This window comes from Dermacentor silvarum, chromosome 3 (assembly GCF_013339745.2).
Source record: "Dermacentor silvarum isolate Dsil-2018 chromosome 3, BIME_Dsil_1.4, whole genome shotgun sequence".
Taxonomy (NCBI): domain Eukaryota; kingdom Metazoa; phylum Arthropoda; class Arachnida; order Ixodida; family Ixodidae; genus Dermacentor; species Dermacentor silvarum.
The window spans coordinates 8,843,760-8,865,578 of NC_051156.1; the positions used below are offsets into that span (position 1 = coordinate 8,843,760).

General features: G+C 46.8%; 1 protein-coding gene across 2 annotated transcripts in view; it reads left to right on the forward strand.

Annotated features, from left to right (window-relative positions):
• LOC119445311 (unconventional myosin-XVIIIa-like) overlaps positions 1-21,819 on the forward strand; it is a 231,901-nt gene that overhangs the window by 79,296 nt on the left and 130,786 nt on the right. For both annotated transcript variants that reach the window (XM_037709624.2, XM_049663204.1), the window contains exons 13-18: positions 836-1,091; positions 3,716-3,878; positions 4,590-4,773; positions 6,056-6,242; positions 13,698-13,867; positions 18,546-18,674. In XM_037709624.2, coding sequence (XP_037565552.1) covers positions 836-1,091; positions 3,716-3,878; positions 4,590-4,773; positions 6,056-6,242; positions 13,698-13,867; positions 18,546-18,674 — 1,089 coding nt within the window. The remainder of the gene's footprint in view (positions 1-835; positions 1,092-3,715; positions 3,879-4,589; positions 4,774-6,055; positions 6,243-13,697; positions 13,868-18,545; positions 18,675-21,819) is intronic.

The window sequence follows — 21,819 nt, forward strand, 5'->3', positions numbered from 1 at the left end:
ATGTTGACAAAGTGTGCCTAGTGCCAGATAGCTTAGTATGCGTTGTGCTTTCGACGTTTAGTTCGCGTTGAAGCGAGAGGCAGTACGAAGGTCAATTCGTTTGCTGCTGCTGCCGTGCTTCCTTACTCCAGCGTTATGACAGCGAGTTTCCACCCGCTGCGGTGGCTCAGTCAGCCGTCAATCAGAGATCACGGTATCAAATTCTGGCCGTGGCAGCCGCATTTAGATAGAGGCGAAGTGCAAAAACGCCTGTGTGCTTGCGTTGTAGTGCATGTTAAAGAACCCCATGTGATCAAAATTAATCCGGGTCCGTCCACTATGGCGGGCCTCATTATCAGAACTGGTTTTGGCACGTAAAACCCCAGAAAGAAGAAGACAGAGTTTCCGCAGTCATCGAGCGAGATGTGTTCATGGTTTGCCTGTGTGCGCGTGATACCGTGCGTGTTGATTTAGTTAGTAAGTGAATGTCTACAAGTTTATACGGTCGATAAAACTACCATCCTTACTTTGTACAGCTCTTTACTAATTTGCTATCGCAATCGTTACTTTGCCTTTCAGGCAAAACTGCAACATTTTTTTTTTCGTGATCTCTTGAAAAACGTATCAGCAGGGTTCTACTATCAGTGTGTGTTTTCTTCTTGCCCAAATCGTCTATGACCGCCTTCTGGAAGGGGTAAAAATGCGTGCAAATGTTTTTGCATGCCACTGAACGTCTTAGCACGTTGAGTGCAGGGAGTGTTTTGGCCATCGTGGTTGCTGCCGCTGTTGTCATTGCGGCTCTGTGAAGATTCCAACCTTCACGCTGTTCTTGTCACGCGGGGATGCCACCTTGCAGGAGGCAGTGGTCCTGGAGACAGAAGAGTTTGGTGAGGTGCCATCACCAGCTCCATTGGTGTCCCTTCTAGACCGCAGCCCGCCCCAGTCGGGTCCCTTGCGTGCCTCGACAACCGACCTGCGGCACAGTGCCGGTCAGCAGGGCCAGTCGTGCGGCCTGCTACAGCTGCTGGACGACGAGTGCCTGTACCCAGGCAACACTGACCAGGCCTTCCTTGACAAGCTCCTCCACATGGCAGCCTCTGCGCATCCCCGGGGTGAGAGGGCTGTCACTAGTGTTCAGTAATTTGTATGGTTGTTAATTGATGTCATTGATGACATGCTCGAATTATTGATGATGTTTTTTATTCATTCACCTTAGCTGTGAAATAGGCTTTCAATCTTCACAGCACTGCTTAAATTACACAAGTGACAAAAAGAAGGCGTACACAATAGTACTCGGGTGCGCCAGTGTGTGCAGGAACACATAGATGCATTATCATTGGGTTTGTGGGAATATTTGGTATTTTCAAATATTCGATAGAATATTATACTATTCAATATTCACTTCAGATTGAATTTCGGTATTCAAAGTATTGAAACGAACATATACAGTAGAACCTCGGCCATGCATTTTATAAAAAAACGCGAGAAAGAACTTATCAACTGGGAAAATGTATGATCCGAAGTCACAAAATAATTAGACAGACTCAACTGTAGTTGACATCTACATAATGCAAAGCGTGGAGCTTATCGTTGCAGCACTAGACGCCGACGCATGCCGTGCTTGTGGAACCGTGCTTCACACGAGACCTGCATTGTTGTCTTTGGGGCTTCCGCAAGCCTACGTTTGCGCTCTTCAAATTTGGCCTGGATCGGCAACTTGTTTTAGTGGGGCATTTTGGCGGGAAGTTTTGATGTGTCCACGTGGCACAAATCGTTGCGGCACAAGACACCAACGTGCCTCGAGTTCATGGGGCCTGAGTGACCAGAGACTTTGTTGTTTTCCTATTTCGTAGTGTTTATCCCCGCAGCACCCCAACCTTGATTCACACTGTGGTCACCTCTTTCGTTCTGTCCATAAAATTTCTGTCAGGTGCTAAATTTCTGTAAAATTTCCTCGCCAATTTCTCCTTATGAAATGTGGCCACCGGAATCCCATTTTTTAGGAGAAAACGCCCTCTAAACGAAGCGAAAAAGCACTCTCCAGGCTCTCTTCTGACCAAAACTGATGTCGGGATAGGGGCATGGTGGACAACGGCTATGTGCATCAGACTTAACGGTATTGAACTTTCAGATGTCGTATCGTTCCTGGCTCGATTTAAGAAAATTTTTGTCCATGCACATAGTGACGTTAAAAGTTGGCGCCATTCAGGTTGTCCCCCACTATCTCGCTTAATTATTGAGAGAGTTTCTCGGCATTCTGAGAGCTGCTGCGCCAACACCCTGCAAAGCAGCACTGCTTAGGCTTAACAGTCAACACAGGCCTATTGACGGGTGGCAAACCTTGGCAGGAAGTTTGCCACTTAACGGTGATGGTTATGAAATCACGCGCACGCATGGGCCAGACTGAGTGCCATAGAAGCGGCGTTTAGACCATGGGCGAGCATCCGGCAATTAAAACGAGCGCATCTACCAAGTTTGTCTGTGAAGGGAGCTAGCTTGCTTGTAGACTGAGCTAAATTTGTGCAATGCAGTCTAAGCTACTTGCGTTGCATCATCAGGGGCGCACTTTGTGGCATCGCGACTAGAGCGAATGCTAAATGCTGTCGTAGCCACAACCATCACGAACTTTCAAGTAGAGGGAAGCACAAGCAATAACTGCAGTAAAACATTGAGCAAAAGCCTGTAAACGAATTTAGTGCTGCTGGCATTGTAAAGAATGTTAAAAACTTCAATTTTTGCTTGAGTATATCTGGATAACAGCTCTTGAAATAAATATTTTTTCCTTTTTTTTTTTCAGAACCATCTTTTGAGATTTGTCACCTTTTCTTAAAAATACCGTAAGACTCCTCTTATTAGCATTCTACAGGACCGCGAGGAACAAGAAAATTATTCGACACCAATTACTATTTGCTTCAGTGCCACTTCAAACGAAAAAAATTATATTTGTACAAGCCTAATTATCATGCATAATTCAAGGGAGCACCCAGAATAGAGAAATGCAACTAGAATTGAATATGGAAATTGCAGAGAAACAACTTGTCCAATCTTATGCCACTGATAGACATTGTTTAAGAGATGTTTGAATGATTTGGTCATGGCGTGTTTCTTGAATGTTCACTGTACTCTCGGTAAAAGGCAGTTGTTTTGTTTCACCACCATTGCAATGCCACGAAGGACCGAAATTACAGACTTTTATTGTGCTGCTGAGCATCGTAGCCACTGAGGCAAGCATGCACAAATGAGTATGAAGGGATGGAATGGTTTAGGAGCGTGCAAATCGGGAAATTTTCTTCATTGACCAATGGGCACGTGTGCCCACAAAATAATAGTTGCAGCCAGGGAAGCGGCCAACAAAGAATGTAGAAGAGGGAAACTCTGTATTGACCTAAATTGTACCTGCATTTTGGCAGGGATAGTGGTGATACTACAGGCAGCTCAGTCGATGGCCGTGAAATCAGATGTTGCTACTGACAAATGGCCACTTGTTTAGAGGGCACTGTAGGTTCTGGGTAATTCAATGAGGATTGCAACAGTACTAAAATGTACCATCTTCACCATGTAGCATTGAGTACGTTGACCACATATTGCCCAAGAACTGAACATTGATATCTAGATGAAGTCTAAAAACATACCATTGCCATGGTTTGGTAACACACATGCCTCCTCTAACGTGTCACTTTCTGGTGTTTAAGAATGTCTCATCAGCGAATGATTCTCCTTCGGTGCGCAACCGCAGAGCACCAGTCGCTGTTGGAGCGAGGAGCCCGTCCAGGGGAGTTCACCGTCTTTCATCAGATGGGGTCGCTTCCGGTGACGTACTGCTGCAAGGGCTGGCTGAAGGCGAGCCGAGAGACGCCATCATTCCGCCAGGCACCGCTGCTGTTGCAAGAGTCACAGAAGTGAGCAACCTGCATTGCTTGTCTTAATAGCGACTGTGTACAACCGTTATTGGCGTGCAATCAGTTGGTCGTGTTCCTGTATAGTAAGTGGATGTTATTTTAGTCGGATATTTGACAAACACACTAGCATGTAGTTGCATGCATATTATACCTTATACTTAGCGCTAACTTCAGATTAAGCACACCACGAATAAACAAAGTGTAAACGAATCACAAGAAAGTGGACTGAATGTGTGGTACTGCTATGTCTGATGTTTCCAGTGATGTGAACTATTGTCCTAATACAATAAGGCTTAGGATAATATTTGTAGGACGATGTGCTAATACAATTGAACCGTGTGAAAGGGGGATTTATTAAAGCTCGTCCGAGGGATCGCAAGCGATGGCAGTGCTCACAGCGCTACATGCATATTCCCCACTACACATGTTATAACGAAGTCACATCAGACCCGAAAATGCCTTTGTTATATCCAATTTTTATTATAAGCATAATGGCAAAATTGCCAAAAGATTTGTACGTATTTAGGTTTAGTTCTGTATAGCCTATGATTTATTTTATCTATGTTCATTATATTTAGATTTGACTGTAACCTGTTGAGGTACCTTTTAGACGTAATTACGCATGCACCTGACTAATCAGCTTTCATGCTGGTTCTGCTGTGTGCACACGAGCTCATGTTCTTTATTTGCATTTCCTCGGCCCTTGCAAAGGGAGCCCGTGAGCCAGCTGTTCTCGTCGGCTCGAGGCATGCTGCCTCCAGTGGGCCCCGGGGGCAGCCTGACAGCCGAGGGAAACAACACGTCGTCCCTGCGCCGGACGTCCAGCATGCGGCGCGCCCAGTCAGTGGCCGGTGCCAAGCGGCGCTCGCTACCTCTCCAGGTCAAGCACACCACCGTGAGTGCAGTACACACTGCGGCCAATCCACTTCGTGTGTTTTGCCCCCAATTAGAGGATCACTCACAAAACATAATTGTTTCTCCCTTGGCTTGCGTATACACTGGTTGCCAGTGTAGTATGTGTTATCTGCAGTTTGCTGTGTGTGTGAATGAACCACGAAAGTAAAAAAAATATATATATTTCACAAAGAGGCGGTAAGAAAGTAATGCGGAACGTCCCTGTGTGAAAGTCGGGAGTGCTGGCAATTGGGAATGTCACAATGAGCTTAGCAAACATTTCATACTGTTTTCATTTAAGGCCAAATTTCTTTAATGCTTCTTTTTCTAATTTGCTTTCCTTACACATGTTTGGTGGGTCATTTACTTTTGACAGAAGCTGTGTGGTATGCAAGACGCTGCTTTGCAGAGTCACAGAAAATGGCTAGATTGTTTCGCTGCCTTGCGGTATAAGCAAACCTTGCTATAACAGAGCTATAATAAATACCTTTGGTATATCCAATATTCTTTAAAAGTGTAGACTCATTACATGTTACATCAGCAAGAAATATTTTGCATTTATTTCATTATATCCCATAAATTCTTTATATCCGTGTACCCTGTATCAGGGTTCTACTGTAGAAACATTTGTTGCCTGTTGAGCTCACATGCTCACAGAAGAATAAAATTAGGTTGGAGTGCATACGGCAGGCATTGCCAAATCCTGACTGGGAGCTTACCACTGTCGCTGAAAAGAAAAGTGTACAATCATTGCATTCTACCGGTGCTAACATATGGGGCAGAAACTTGGAGGTTAATAAAGAAGCTCGAGAACAAGTTAAGGACCACACAAAGAGTGATGGAACAAAAAATCTTAGGACTAACGTTAAGAGACAGGAAGAGAGCGGTGTCGATCAGAGAACAAACAGGGATAACTGATATTCTAGTTGACATTAAGCGGAAGAAATGGAGCTGGGCAGGCCATGTAATGTGTAGGATCGATAATCGGTGTACCATTAGGGTTACAGAATGGATACCAAGAGAAGGGAAGCGCAGTCGAGGACAGCAGAAAACCAGATGGGATAATGAAGTTCGGAAAATTGCAGGTGCATGTTGGAATACGCTAGCGTAAGACAGGGGTAATTGGAGATCGCAGGGAGAGGCCTTCGTCCTGCAGTGGACATAAAAATATAGGCTTATGATGATGGTGATGATGAGCTCACATGCAGTGTTGATCTGTGGACAGTACAAATCACTAATACCTGGGCTTGTGGTCCTTGTGCCTGTGTCACGGTGGCTTCCAGGACAGTCTGCTGGAGGTGGTCCGTCGCACTCGCCTCCATTTTGTTCACTGCCTGGTGCCCTGCGAGAAGTCTGCTGGGGGAACCACTGATGCTGGAGACGGTGGGGAGCCTCGCTTTGACGTCGACCTGGTCCGGTCCCAGCTCAAAGGGGCCCAAATCTTGGATGCCGTGCGTGTCCGCAAGCAGGGTAAGTCGGTCACAGTGTCTGCATACGCAGACGCAGCTCACTTTTGAATGTGCTGACAAGATAAATATCTTGTGCGTAGCGCTGATTGTAAATGTAACCCTCTGCTGACCAGAAACAATGTCTTTAGTAACTTTATTATGCGTAGTAATGCAGAACTATGATATTTTAAGAAGTGCACAGCTAGGTTTGTCAAGAAGTTTTATGTGCTGCTCTGTATCACTTATCACTGCTGTTCGTGTTTTTCATCAGAATTCTCCCAACACAACATTAACCAGCACACCTAATTGTAAAAAACAAAATAAGTTCTTTACATGATATAATGCATCTTCTATAAGAGGTATATATCTGTAATCAAATAATTTTTGTAATTATGATGACTGGTCTGATGTGACTCGAATAGAGTCTATGCCTATTGATTAGACCGTGACGGTACTGTCGAAATTGGTTTAATTATCCTGTGTGTCGAAGCAAAAAGGTGGCAAAAAAAAATGCTGAAACACCCCGCTGTTTCATTTAGCAGTACAGTAGAACCTCATTCATATGTCCTGGAAAAAAAAATCCAAAGACACATAAGCACTGCTTATGAGTTGTGAATGCAAAAGCATTAATGTCCAATTGAACGCCGTTGAGCGGTCCTTCGAGTGATAAACTTCTCGCGAACAAGCGGTCACGTTGAGACGCTTGGCCAGCGCCTTCTAGATAGCATAAGGCTGGCGCACTTCGATCTGTGATGTTAAGCTACCTTGCCCGACTGTGATAGAACCTAATGGGGACGCTTCTGGGTAAGCCGCGGTAATTTTTAAGTCACCGCTTTCATCACGCCGGGCTTTGCGATGGAAATTTTGGTCCAAGTACAGTATAGACCACTTATAACGTCACCGTTTATGTGCAGAACTGGCTACAACGCGGCCTTTTCTGACTCCCGTTTACCCTCCCATAGAACTCCATGTATACGCATACCGCTTATAGCGCAGCCGCGTGAAACGAAATACCGGTTATAATGCTGCTTCCGCGGGAAAATCTTGCCGAGAGGGGTGGCAGCGAGCACGCTTCTCAACAACGTGCGCCCACCGATGGGAGAGGAGATCAACGAGGGAGATGCGGAGGAGGAGCACGAAACGCTGAGAAAACGAACGAAAAAAAAATGCGCGCGTAGGTTGTCTAGGTGACGGAGAAACCTTTGCTCGGCTGCCTATCAGCAGTGCATTTTGCACTGAAAGCGGCTTCAGTTTCGGTGCACCCATGGCGATGCGTGTCGTGGAGTGCAGATATCACGCGAGCGACGCTGTCAATTTAAGCAGTGTTCCACAAACTTAGTTTGGAGCTGCAGTAAAACCTCTTTAATTCGACCCTCGTTAATTTGGAAAAAAGGGTAATTCGGACTCGGTCCTCTTGTCCCGGCCGGCATATGCATTATTCAGTGCAATCAAACTTTCGTTAATTCGAACCTATTTGGCCACACATCGGGTAATTCGGACTACTTTCGGAGCTCGGTGAGCGAGGAGCGGCGCAAATGTGCGACGCAAAAGAGCAAGAACGGCGCTAGCGTCCAACTAAAACGAAGCGGCGGAGTCCGCATTGCCACAGCCATCAGTTGAAATCGTATGTGAATGACAGCAACGCCAGAACGCTTCGAGCCTATTTGTCTCTTTAAAGCCTGCATTCTTGCGTTTACCGCCCCACATAACACCGCTTTAGCTGCGGGCTTTCGTAACTGGGTAGTCGTCATCCACGATCGCGACGATAGCGGCCGTGGTTTTCTCCGCAGCAGTTGTAGCGAACAGTAGTTTCGTTTTTACTCGGTCCGTGGGTCAGCCGCGTGGCTAAAAAAACTGCGTAGTTGCCATCGATGATCGCATAAATAGTGACCGCGGTTTCGACTGCAGTTGTTGCAGCGAATGGTAGTTAATTCGTCCAGACTCGGTGCGTGCATCGGGCGCATGCCTTCAGCACCGCAAAGTCGCCATTCATAATCGCGTCGATAGCGGTCAAGGTTTTTTTTGCAGCGGTTGTGGCAAACATTTGTTTCGTTTTGACTCGGTGCAAAGCTGTCGAGCTTGAAGAGCACTGGCTACATCGCGATTATGTTTTCGCCAGCTCACTGGCGAAAACGTAATCGCGATGTGCGCGCGATAATACAAAGCGTGTCTACATGCTTGGTCTACATGTTTTGCATTGGCGCAGGGCTTGAAAATCGTTGTTTTGGTTATAATGCAGTACCGCTTATAGTGCAGATATTCGCGACTCCGGCGACTTACTTTATAAGCGGTCTATACTGTAGCATGATGTAATAAAGCAGAGTGCACAGACTTTGTATCTAGGAGGCGCTGGTTTAGTTCTGTGGGTAAGACACTCGGCTTCTGAGTGCGGGGTCGTAGGTTTGAAAGTCGCTACTGCCAATGTTTTTCCTTTCAAATTTATTCTGTCTTTTTATAAATTAACTTCTTTATGGTGATTACCGCAGCAAAGTTAGAATGCAGGCAAGAGCTTGTGCGGACAAGGAACGCACGGATAACACACACAGGCTTCCGAGAGTGAGGGCGTCACGGCGATACCCTCTCCCCTCATGCAACACCTGGCACGCCAGCATGGCAGCAGGTGTCCCTTTTCGCCCGCTCTGCTCTGTCGATGCGTGCTCGTGATGTGGCGTCGCAGCCAATGGGAACTTAGATGCCATTTCACGGCTCCAGACAACACATGACAGCTTTTTCTCTCAATGGACCATTTGATGCTTTCGCATCGAAACACTAGAAAAAACACACTAACTGGGAAAACCTATGATCCGAAGTCAATAAGGACTCAACTGTAGTTTTTTGACATCTAAGTAATATGAGGCATTGTGTGAATCGTTGCAGCACGACACACCAACGCCTGCTGATGGGACCCGAGTGGCCCAAGAACGCTCGTTGTGGTTTTTGTGACTTTGGCAAGGCTACGTTTGTGCTCCTTAAATTCAGCCTGGGTCAGCAACTTCCTCGGGCAGGGCATTTTGGCATGAAGTTCTGACGTGCCCACCCTGAGAGAATTGTTGTGGCATGAAATCCCAACGCGCGTTGAGCTAGTGGGGCCTTAGTGGCCCAAAACACGCTTTGTTGTTTTCCTATTGTGTAGTTACGATGCAAGAGGAAAACGACGGGAAACCAAAATGAAATCGAGCTTGTGGTTGACAGCGGAATACGATGCCATCAGAGCTAAATCTGACGCTCACATTGGATTGTCTGCTGCAGGGAATGGTGGTGCATTTGGGTTAATGCCTATGAAAAGCATGCAGTACACTGCCAATGGCACTATGCCGCTGAAGATTCTTATTGCAATAGGATTGGCAGCAATAGCTGTGAGTGTATGTGACACGTCATGATCCAGAAGAAGATTTGCTGGTGTGGGATGATGAAACTAAGCACGTGCCGACATTTTCACGTGACACGGGCGGGCGAGTACCATATTTACTCGATTCTAACGCGCCCTCAATTGTAACGCACACCCATTTTCCATGAACAAAAAATAATAAAAAAAAGTCCTTTGCAGTACTGCACACCTCATGCTTTCATACAAAAATACTGCAGCCTTCTCTTATTTGGTAAAACAATAATTTACTCCCAATGCACTAAAGTTGCAATGAATAAAAGAAAGTCGCAGTTTTGCCCTAAAGGCGAAGCATCGGTTACACATTAGTAGACAGCTATACGAAGTAAGAATAGTGGTTTTATCGGCCGTATAAACTTGTAAACATTCACTTACTAACTAAATTAACAAGTGTGGTACGTGTCATGCACGCACAAGCAAACATGAATACATCTGACTCGATGACCCCGGAAACTCGCTGTGAACACGCTGGAGTGAGGAAGCATGGCAGCAGCAGTGAACGAATTGTCATTCATGCTTCGTCTCGCCAAACGCGAACTATAAGCGGCAGAAACACAGTGCGCAGTGGACTGTCCCCGTTTCAGATCGCATTAAGATAGGGCCAGGGCGAACGTATCGTCGAAGTGGATTGTAGCAGAATACGTCCTGGTTCGGTCCATTGAAACCCTTCCGTGTTGCTTTGCTGGCGAAAATCCTCTGCTTCTGCTTGTGCCAGATGCGCACGCAAGTTTCGGGTACTCCGAAGGCCTGTGATACGGCCCAATTTACGTCCGTCTCCACACACATGATCACTTTCCTTTTAAATGCGGTATCATGATGAGCTGTGCCCTTCGTGCCAACATAGCAAATGCAGAAACAGAAAGGCAGACGGTAGACTGATTCCTAAACGCACATACTACAGCACATGGAGGAAGCTACGACAGCTAGGCTCGAAACGCGTTCGAGGCGGCCATGTTGATATGCCGATGGCAATATGGTAACGCAGATTTAGGGTAGTACTCGTTCTAAAGTGCATGCAATTTTTGCACGCGTCTTATCGGAAAAAAAGTGCGTGTTAAATTCGATTAAATACAGTACTGCGGGGAAGCTACCGTGGCGGGCGCATACTGCTCTCAATTGCATGTGCCTGGTGCTTTCTTTTCTTGCTCACACGAGATCTAGCAACCGCAAAATGTAATGTTCATAGTTTGACGAAATACTGAATGTTGGTACTGAAAGATTGCGTTTTATGAGGACATACGAGGTCTGTTAGAAAAGTATCCCACCTTTGGCCGAAGAGAAAGAACTGACATAACTGGAGCATTGGAAACCTAATCACCCTCAAAGTAGTCTCCTTGGGACTCCACACACTTCTCCCAGCGGTGCTGCCATTGTTGGAAGCATTCCGAGAAGGCCTCTTTTGGAATGGAGTTTAGCTCAGCTGTCGTTGCAGCCATAATGTCCTCTCTTGTCTGAAATCACGCTCCTTTCAATGGCCTCTTGATTTTGGGAAACAGCCAGAAGTTGCAGGGGGCCATATCAGGAGAGTAAGAAGCCATGTTGAACTACAGGAGTCTGGTTTTTCGCCAAAAAGTCTGAATCAAGTGCGAGGAATGTGCAAGGGCATTGTCGTGATGGATGCGCCAATTTCCTGTTGACCACAACTCCGGTCTCTTGTGCCACACAGCATCACGTAGACGACGGAGGACATCCTTTGGTGATGTTTGACCCTGTGGCGCGTACTCGTGGTGTACCACACGGAGGAAGTACAAGGACACAGTCAGCATCACTTTGACGTTACTGCACACTTGGCGGGCCTTCTTTGGTCTTGGTGACGTGGAATGCTTGCACTGTGATGAATGGGATTTGGTTTCCGAGTCGTACCCGTACACCCAAGACTCGTAAACAGTGATTATGGTGTTCATGAAGTAGGGATCACTGCTTGTGGAATACAGCATGTACTGTGAGACTTCAAGACGAAGTTGCTTTTGCTCCACCGTGAGCAGCTTCGGCTCGAATTTCGCTGCAATTCTCTTCATGGCCAAATCTTCGCTCATAATTTAATGTGCAAAAAAAGTGCTGATGCCCACCTCTTCCGCAATTTCTCGGATAGTCACACGACGGTCCCACATCACCACAGCATTCACTTCGTCAATTACCTGGTCATTTCGGAATATTGATGGCCAACCGGAGCATGGGTCGCTCTCCACCGATGTGCGGCCGTCTTTAAACCGGTTGTACTACTCCTTAATCTGTGTGCTGCTCATAGCATAGTCACCGAAAGCCGTCTGAATCTTCCGAATGGTTTCCACTTGGCTGTCACCCAGTTTCTGGCAAAATTTGATGCAGTAGTGCTGCTCCAGTCGCTCCGTCATTTTTCTTGCAGTAAAAAAAACCGACGAGAGCACTGCACACTACCTCACTTAAATGCTGCATCCCAGCGACTGACGTTATTGGCGGGCGGGAAAAAATTTGTGCATGCGCACGAAGGTTCAAGGTAGGCTGATGCAAGCGCTTGCATCAAAATCAAAAGGGTGTTCGAAAAAAAAAATAAGGTCGGGTACTTTTCTAACAGACCTCATATCAACTGGTAAAAAAGAAGCGTAACTGTATTGGGTCATTTTTTGTACTCTTGATCGCAAACATTGGTGTCTGAGAATTGTACACAACGGCATCGCAACAATGAGGTTCTACTGTATTTGCGTGATTGTAAAACAAATAAAGAAGTAAAGTGGCAAACTAACGTAGAAATCGCATTAGAGCTCCCAAACAATTTGACTTGCACCTGATTTCCTAGCCAGAAATATGTCGCATGCTTTCAATTCTGGCAGCAAGAAAAGCATGCAATCAGTGAGCTTTAGCTTCACAAAATAGATTTATTTAAACCTGTAGTCCATTGTCATAACTCTCAGAAAGCACTTTATCGCCCTCTATGACCGACGACATGAAACTGCGCAATGAGCTAAGAAAAGCTAACGCTTTAATAAGTCATTGAGGCCTTAAGACCACGCAGTTGTAATTCTTCATAGAAGAGGCTTCACAAAATAGATTTATTTAAACCGGTGTAGTCCATTGTCATAACTCTCTGAAAGCACTTTATTTAATGCCATGTGTGACCGACGACATGAAACTGAGCAATGAGCATAGAAAAACTAACGATTTACAGTGGTTCTCAGATGGTTGAACCAGCGACTTTATACATCACGAATGCCTACCAAGTTTTATGTCCACTTGCTGGGTTGAACAGCGTAAGCTCGCTTGTGGGTTACAGTTCTGAGCTGAATTTGCGCTACACTGCCTAAACTGACATCGTTGTGGAATGAAGGTTTCATCCATGATCTGCACTTAATGGAGTCTTACGCACGCAAGTGCTGTGCAGTGTATGAACGTGGAATGTACCTGTGGCCTCGACCATCACCAAATTTCAAGCAGATATTATTTTATGAAGCACAACATTAAACAATATCCTAAAATGAATTTTCCACGATGATGGCTTTGTAAAACACAACAATATTTATTTTACTGTCAAAATTGGTAATTCTTTTTTTCATAATCATCATCAGCCTATTCATGTCCACTGCATCAGGGCATTTTTTTACTGCCCGATTATTTCGACATTTTGTAGCCTCGTCCATTTCTGGAAAATCATTTGGCTGTTGTGTGTGCTTGTAATGAATACAGTGAAATCTTGTTGATACGATCCTGCATAATACGTTTTTTTTATAATAAGTTTCCTTTATTTTCCCAATAATATGATTTGGTTGAATAATAGGTTGGATGATACGATTTTCTGATGATTCGCATTATTTTTCGGTTCCTGTGCAGATCATATCAACGAGATTCCACTGGATTGGATTTAGCAAAAGTATTTTCATGCCACATGCAATGTCACTATAACGAGGTTCCACTGTAAGGCCATATAAATTGTGGAAGCCAGGAACTGTGAAAATAATCTCTAAACTTAGCTTTTACAGAAAGTGCTTCAGCTTCCTTTTAAGATGTAGTTTAATATTTGGGCCTCCTAGTGTATTCCAGCATTACTTTTGTGTGCAGTTATGGTGGTGCAGAAAAGTAACTAGCGCTTCTTTTTTGTCTGTGGCTCTCTGTTCTCAGGCTTTCCAGAGAATCTTCTCTACTTGGAGTTCCGGAGACGTTACAGCCTGCTGGCATCTCCAGACGCCCGTCCTGTCAATGGGGATTCCGGAGATGAGCGGGCAGCCACAGAAGCACTGCTCCAACAGTTGGACCTGGAACCAAGTGGTTACCGGCTTGGTCTCAGTCAGGTTGGTACATCTCTGCGTATATTTAAGAATGTTATGGGAGCATCTGCCAGCCAATAGGCCAGCACAAATTGACAAAGCGTGGCAACAAAGCAAGGTGGTTTACACACTTTTGCCAAAAGGCATAGCCAGGTGTGAGTACCATCTGTGTGTCTTTTCCAATGCGTGCAAGAGGGTCAATTGTGTTTCTTGGCTTCCACTGTCAGCTGCGTTGTCTTACTGCGATAACAGTTAAATGCTTGTAGCAGATAACCAGTTGTTCACAGCCTTTCTCTTTGTAAATCACCACTGGCAATCCTCCCTCAGCTCTTGCTTGTGTTGTACTGTAGTGTTTCTTTCTAACCTGCAGCTCCCTCGTCTCAACTATGTTCTAGTAGGTGCCCAAGCGCAAAGATTGTGTCACCACTAACATTGCATCGTTACAGGTCTCAAAACTTGGTTTGCCTCGTCCATATGTCTTTCTTTTCATTTCCTCAGTTTCACCACGGCATGCTGTCATCGTGTCAACTCCTCACTCTCACCAAATACAATATTTACTCACATAATGAATGCCATTTTTTCTCCCGAAATGTATGCGCAAAGTTGGGGGGTGCGTTCATTATGAGGGGTAAAATTTTGAGTGATTATTTTTCTGCGGCCACCTCTCAAAAAGTAGCAGTTTTGCCCAAAAGGCAAACAATTGATTGCGATAGCAAATGTGTAGACAGCTACACGAAGTAAGGATAATACAGTAAAACCCCGGTGATACGAACCCGGCTGGTACGAATTTCGGTGTGATACGAATTCGTAACATTCCCCGGCCGAAATACATTGCTCACAATACGAAAAAAATCGGCTGTTCCGAACGTGTTGCCGCGCCGCTACGGATCATACGAACACGTGAGCAACAGCGGCGGCGGCCGAGCCGGCGGGGCCACCGGCACAGACAAGCCGGCACAGCGGGATCTGGGCGGGATCCATAGTCGCGAAGCAACCGACTACGTCACGCGGCTGCGCAATCTCATTGGTCCCCACGTCGAGCGGACCGGACCACATCACAGCCTAGCCGATGCTTAGCGAGAAATTAGACGAGGACCAATGCTGCAACGACGACCGCGGCGCAGCCTCGACGGCCCTACACTCGACTTGCTCAGGCGTTCAGTGGCGTGCGAAAACATTCTCAAGATCACGTGCGCGCACTTATATGCCTTTCAGAAGGCAATCGTTGACGATTTGGACAAGAAGAAAACTTCCCGTTGATACGTTTTTCAAGGGACCGCGAAAAAAAAGAGAGAGAGAGAAAAAGCCGCAGTTTCGCCCGAAAGGTGAAGCAACGGTAAAGCAGCAGCAGCTGCGAGCGAATTGACCTTTGCGCCGTCTCTTGCTTCAACGCGAACTAAACGTCGAAGGCACAGCGCATACGAAGCTACTGGCGGTAGGCGCACTTTGTGAACATCGCAGATCATTTTGACAATAAGGTCAGTTCCGCGCGGGCGCGCACTATGCACACGTCGCAGATCGCTATCAGGATACGGCAGTAACGGCACCCGCGCGGGTGCGTCGTATCTGCAACGTGCCGGTCGCTTGTTGCAACTTACACCGCACACCGACAATGCTCTCAGCAGCGCGCCAAATCACGTGGCGGCACCTCCGACCGGCATTGCTCCGACACCGCCAGAGAGTAAAAGCTTAGGCGAGACCCTCAATGCCGCGCGGAGGAAAAAAAAGAAAAGAACCGCGGCGTCACGCCAAGGTCGCCGTTTCTGCGTGGCGCTGGAAGCACGCAGTGTACGTGCCGACGTCTCAGCCAACGCTGCGGCTGCAGCGCAGAGGTAAGCAACGGCAGAAGCCCAGTTCGGCCAACGCTCGCTTCAACGGCAGAAACTGAAACTTCAGGGAACGTAAGGGAGCGGGCTAAGCGGCGCCGGGCCGGCGGGAGCGGCAGACGTGCACGGAGACAGTTGAAGGGCTGCTGAGGGTGTTGAGAGGAAGGGCGAGGGGAGCCACCTGAAGCGACAGAGTTGCAGAGGCCAAATCCGCTTCCCAGCCGCCCTCCTTCGCCACCTGCGACGGTCCGCGCGCGTGCCCGTCGCCTCTTCACAACCACAATCTTGCTCTCTCGCCGTGCCTGCGCCGCCCGCTCCCTGAAGTTTCGTTTTCTGCTGTTATCGTGAAGCGAGCGCGGGCAGTTCCGTGGCCCTCGCTCGATATGTGCTTGCGCGCCGCGATATTTCACGAATCGCGCCGTTCGTATGTCGTGCTATGGTGCACTAATATTTCAAAAATAAGTCCTTTTAATTCGAACAAATTTTTGGGCCCATGCGAGTTCGAATTATCGAGATTCGACTATACATGCAAGTCAATGGGATTTAGGTCGGGACCGCGAAACGCAACGTAGCAGCCGGGAAAACGCAGCAGCGAGGAAGGTATCAATGGGATTCCACTATTAGAAATCTTTTCTGGTAAAAATAAATTCATTTTTCTTGATATTGTGTATGTTTCGATGATACGAATTTCGGGTGATACGAATATTTCACGCGACCCCGCGAGATTCGTATCACCGAGGTTTTACTGTACTTTTATTGGCTCTATAAACTAACAAACATTCGCTGACTATGTAAATTAACAAGCATCGTGTCAATGTGCACAGGAAAACATGAACACATCACATTCGATGACCGCGGACACTCGCTGTCAAAACGTTGGTGTGAGGAAGCGTGGCAGCAACAGCGAGCGAAATTACCTTTGTGCCGAGTATTGCTTCTACACAAACTGAGCGGTGAGAACGGAGCACGCACAAAGGTATAAGCCGCTGTCACACCAAGACTCAGGCCCCGAAGTAGATCGCTTTTAAGATCGGGAGTGCACGGCCACACAATGCACCGGCTGCTACGCCACCCCCCTCCCCCCGGCGCCATGCGCGCGACAGAATACGGCGCGTTGCCTCCCCGCTTTCCTCCCTTGAACGTGGGAGATTGAGGCACCATCGTCGGCGCTGACGTCACAAATGCGCCTCGAGTGTCCATATAATTGCTATCACAATAAAAGTAGGAGACGCACGGTACGATTTGGTGTCTGATATGGCGTCTGATACAATCGTAAAGAAGAAAGTTGTCTTCAACGCACTTAAGGAACACGTGGCAACACTGGGCGGAACACTGGGCCAAGGCAAGCATAATCGCAAAAGGAAGAAAACTAGTGTTCCTGTCAGTATCTGGAATCACTTATCCAGACTACAAAAAAAAATGCTAAGCAGGAATGATGGTAATCTTCTACCTGCATATACTTGGTGCTTTGGTCACGTACTAAAACGGACATAAGCTCGCCTCGTGGAGACACTTTTCTGTGAACAAGGCTTCCGTACGAAATCCGAAACATCTTGAAGCTTTTTTAACTACTTCATTTTTCGTCGGCATTTCTCTGTTTTCCTTTTCATTATGCCTCCTCCCGACCAGACAAATTATCGTCGAACCATATATTTGATTAAAAAGCTTAGCAGTTGAGGCAAAATTCGTCCTCGTCTGGGATTCGAACACGGGACCAACACCTTTCTGGGGCAGTCGCTCTACCATCTGTGCTAACCAGGAGGCTAGCAGATTGTAGCAGGAGGGCGAATTAATCGACAGCTCATAGCATCGTCGTCATTACAGCTTCAACGTTCGAATCTTGTCATACCATCATCGTCACCATATCGGCGTCATGCACTTGTCATGTACTCGTCATACCATCGTGCTCATTCTATCGTCATCACTCCAGCCTCATCATCTCACTCATCATCTGAGTCGTCATGCCGTTTTCATCAGACCTCTAGAGAGAACTTGGGACACACCAACCCAGTGTGTCCCAAGTTCTCTCATAGCTTGTATCACTAGATATGTGCTTGTGGTTGCGATGTTGTTGTGGTAATTGCATCATCTTCATGCAAGCTTCGTCATCCAACTCTCATCATGCCGTCGTTGTGACACCATCATCATCATGTTGTTATGCAGTTGTCATGCCGTCAATTGCTATTATGCCACAATTTTCATGACATTGTCGTCTTGCGCTGTCATCGGGCAGCTGTGATCGCGCATTTGTTGTCGTACTTTCGTCATCATGCCGTCATGGTTGTTCCGTCATCGTCATTCCAATTTCATCATCAAGCTTTTGACGTGATACAGACGTCGTGGTGCAGTCGTCACCATAGTATTGTTGTCGGACACTCGTCGTCATCCCATTATCCTCATGCCGTAGTCATCATGCTGTCGTTTTTATGCCATTGTCATCATTTCAGAATAGTTATTTCATTGCCGTCATCATCATAGCACCTTCGTCATTCCATCGATGACGTTCTTGCTTCATCATTCCATCGTCATCATGCAGTTGTCATGCTCGTGGCTGACCTTGGCAAGTGCATGTCATTGGAAAGTGGGCCAATACCAGAGGCAATGTATGTCACTGAAGCAAGGAAGTCTCAGAACGCCCACAACAGACTCTAAATAAATGTCTTTGGTGATAGGGTGTGTTGCTGTATTGCTTGGATACTAATCGCATTACCATTGGCAGTCATTGTGAGATAGGATTTGCGGAAATGTTTGTTCTTCTTTTTGGGGTAATTTGGAAATCTGCATAATTTGAAGAATTTTGCAGTTTGGTGGACTTCAAATTAATGAGGTTTTACTGTAGGATGACATCGTGGCCTTGCTCTTTCCGTCCGGTGCAGATCTTTCTGCGTGCGGGCACCCTGTCCCTCTTGGAGTCTCAGCGGGAGGAGAAGCTGGCCGAGGGTTTGATTCACCTGCAGGCACACCTCAGGGGATACCTGGCCCGCAAGCGTTTCCAGCAGCGCAAGGTGAGCTTTTGTTTATGCTTCTGTACTCTCGACTACAGTCACACGCAAGCAAAACTGTTCCCATGCATTTGAGCTCTCAGGTTGTAGAATTTCCACTCTTCTATAGATGAATCTGTACCAACTATCCCAGCTTATCGTCAAAAACATCGCGAAGATGGGACACAGACACGACTTCCAGGCTTCGTTGTGTGTTACTTGCTTTCCATGTCTCGTCTTTGTGCTGTTTTTGACAATAAGCCACAGACTATTAGCATAACAAAATTGAAACGCAAACGGGAGCTAATGCCTGTTATGTGTAATTACATGGAAGTGTGACATGTATTCGCTCGGTAGCGTGTTTCTAAGCATGGAGTAGTTCCAAACGTATGTGTTGAAGTCTGAATTAAGCCGCTGCTGCAATTTCAGATGAACCTGAAAACAAAACAGTCCATTGTAGTAGTTATGGAACTGTTTGCACTTAAAGTTTTGCCGGTAGTACAAACCATCGGAAGTAAACATAATCTTGCAATGTGCCCACATTTTGGTTCTTTCGTTAACAGAAAAAGTTGAACTTTTCTAAGGTGCACCCAACGCAATCTAATGCGCACCCAGTTTTTGTGGAATCAAATTAAGAAACTAACATAGAAATTACCTCGATTAAAAAAATGTAGCATGGCTCTGATTATGGCAATCAAGAAAGGATGAAACCATGTAAATTTACCTGCACTGAATGGAAATTTATGAAACCACTTCATCTACATCGTCATCATTCTCAAACTGTGCTATATCGCTCTCTATGGATCACAATGTGTAATCCTCTAAGTGTCTCATCGCATGTTTCATATACAGTAAAATCTCATATCTACGAACCCCTTATTAACAAACCTTTCAGGAATCTCCCACTGGCTTCTTTTAGTTTCAATGTAAAAATATTTCAGTACCACGAACTTCAGAATACCTAATTTTCAGAATAACGATCGTTATTAAGTTTTCGTGTCATGTTAACAATGCCTCAGTACTACGAACTAATATTCCAAAATCTGGGGATTCTTAGATTTCCGTGTATCCAGTAATGGCAGCCGAAACAGGAGGCTAGCAGACAAGGCATACAAAGCGGACGCCGTGGCGCACGGTTTTGGAAAACCTGAAATGGTGCCTGAGGAGAAAAAAAAAGAGGGCTGGCACGCAGCATTGGCACATCGTAAAGCGATGCGGCCGCCTCTCGAAAGGCCCGTTGCCCACAATAATCATTCCACGAGTTCAGAAAAAGGCTCAAAAGCAGTGTGATGATCACACAAATTGGTGACAGCAGAATGTCACAAGGGAAACGGCTGTTGCCTGCGAACGCACACAGGTTCTTCCGTGCCCGCCTTTTCCGTACTAGCCAACCCTAAGGATGGCAGATGACACGCTGGCGCGTGTTGCAATGGGTCCATCTTTGGTTAAGAACGGTGCCCTTGCGCTCTACAACGGTGCAGTGTCCTCGAAGGCCCCACGTGGCGGGATACTCCAACAGCGCAGCCCAGTAGAGCACTGGGACCAGCCAGGCGAGAAGGCACGTATTGGGTCGGGAATCACCGCAAAATGCTTTCGCTTTCAACTTGTGCTTTATGTTCCGAGGCAAGGTAACATTCTGTCAGCTGAACAGTCAGACGAGGTGCTCTTTCCGAGAAGGTCCCGAAGTAGCTATTGTCACTCGCAGGACCGTTCGAACACTAGCTGAGGCGACGACGCATCAGGTTTTGCGAGCGCATGCTCCGTCCAAACAAGTGTCGCCTAGCAACACCCTTCTTTCTGCATGCCTCTTTCACGCTTTCTGCGGCTATACTAGCTATGCGCACGGAGAAATGTAACCTCCGTACTCGAGGGGTTGCCACACCGTCATGCTTTGTACTTTCTGGGCGGTGTCATTTACGCACGCTTCAGGTGTCCAGGTGTCCGTCTCGAGCGAGACAGTTGTGGTGTCCGTTGCAAGGAATGTGAAAAACACACAAACAAGAAGCATTGCGCTTTGTAGGTGACATGGAGCTTCCTTTTCAAGCGATGCTTGTATTTGCTCACAAGTTTCGGTGGCGTTGTAGTCACGCAAAAACTCAAGTGTGGCACATACCCACATTGCATATACAGGTATGGGCCAGGGACAAGAAAGAAAGGAAGGAACAAAGCGCAGGTGCGGGGAAAGCTGCGTCGGCACCGGTTCACGTGATGCGCACAACCAATCAGGGTCGTTTGATGTGTCGCAGGGAGGGAAAGGGAAGGAAATGGGGTTGGCACGCGCTCTGCCGGGCTACTCTCGCCTCAGATGCCGCCCACATGGGAAGGTCTCGCGCGGTGCAATCAGCCTAGTAGTAGGCTGCATTTTAGCAACGGTGCCGTGAATGCGCTCGGGAAAGGGCTCATCGTCGACATGCCGATTCTAGCGTGAGGGCTTCCGAAGCCCAGGCGAAACGTCAGCGAAGAGCCGCCGACCTTGAGTTGCGGGAGCACAATGTTGAGGCCAAACGTCAGCATCGTCTTGCCCTCCAGGAACCGACAACGGTGGTGCACGCCTCGGCAAAGCTAGCGCCAACTTCCCCGGTGCGACGGCCAGGTTTCAGCGCAAGTTTCTCAACCGGAACTTTGGAGCCACCTGCAGTGCATGTGACCGGTTGTGGTTCGAGCACAACGTGGTACTCGTCAGTGCAATTCGTTCCGAGGAACGCAGAAGAAACACACGAAAAGCTTCGCTTACTCACATTTCCTCGACAGGGGAGGGGCTACTGATTTTTTTGTCGCTAGTTTTGTTGGCGTCAGCATATGTTTTGAGCGCGTCACTCTTATTACACGGTGCTGCACGGTGGTGCATGGGCCGGAATCTATGGTAAATAGCAACAGCGCGAGCCGAGAGCCAACAGTGACGTCTTCGTGGATAGCTCATATGGTGACAACCTATGAATGATGGGTTAATGGGCGGAATAGTTAATTTTGGGGCTTTCTTTTATAACGACTTTTCCGAATGACAAACCATTTACTTCAGACCCCTGAAGTTCGTTATATCGAGATTTCACTGTACCACTTTTGTCAAATGTCTATGGAACAATCGGAAATTGCGTGGTTGCCCACACCTAGGCTAAACACTTCACTGGTTCGTCCTGTGATACAGGAATGCCATAACTGTGATACCTGG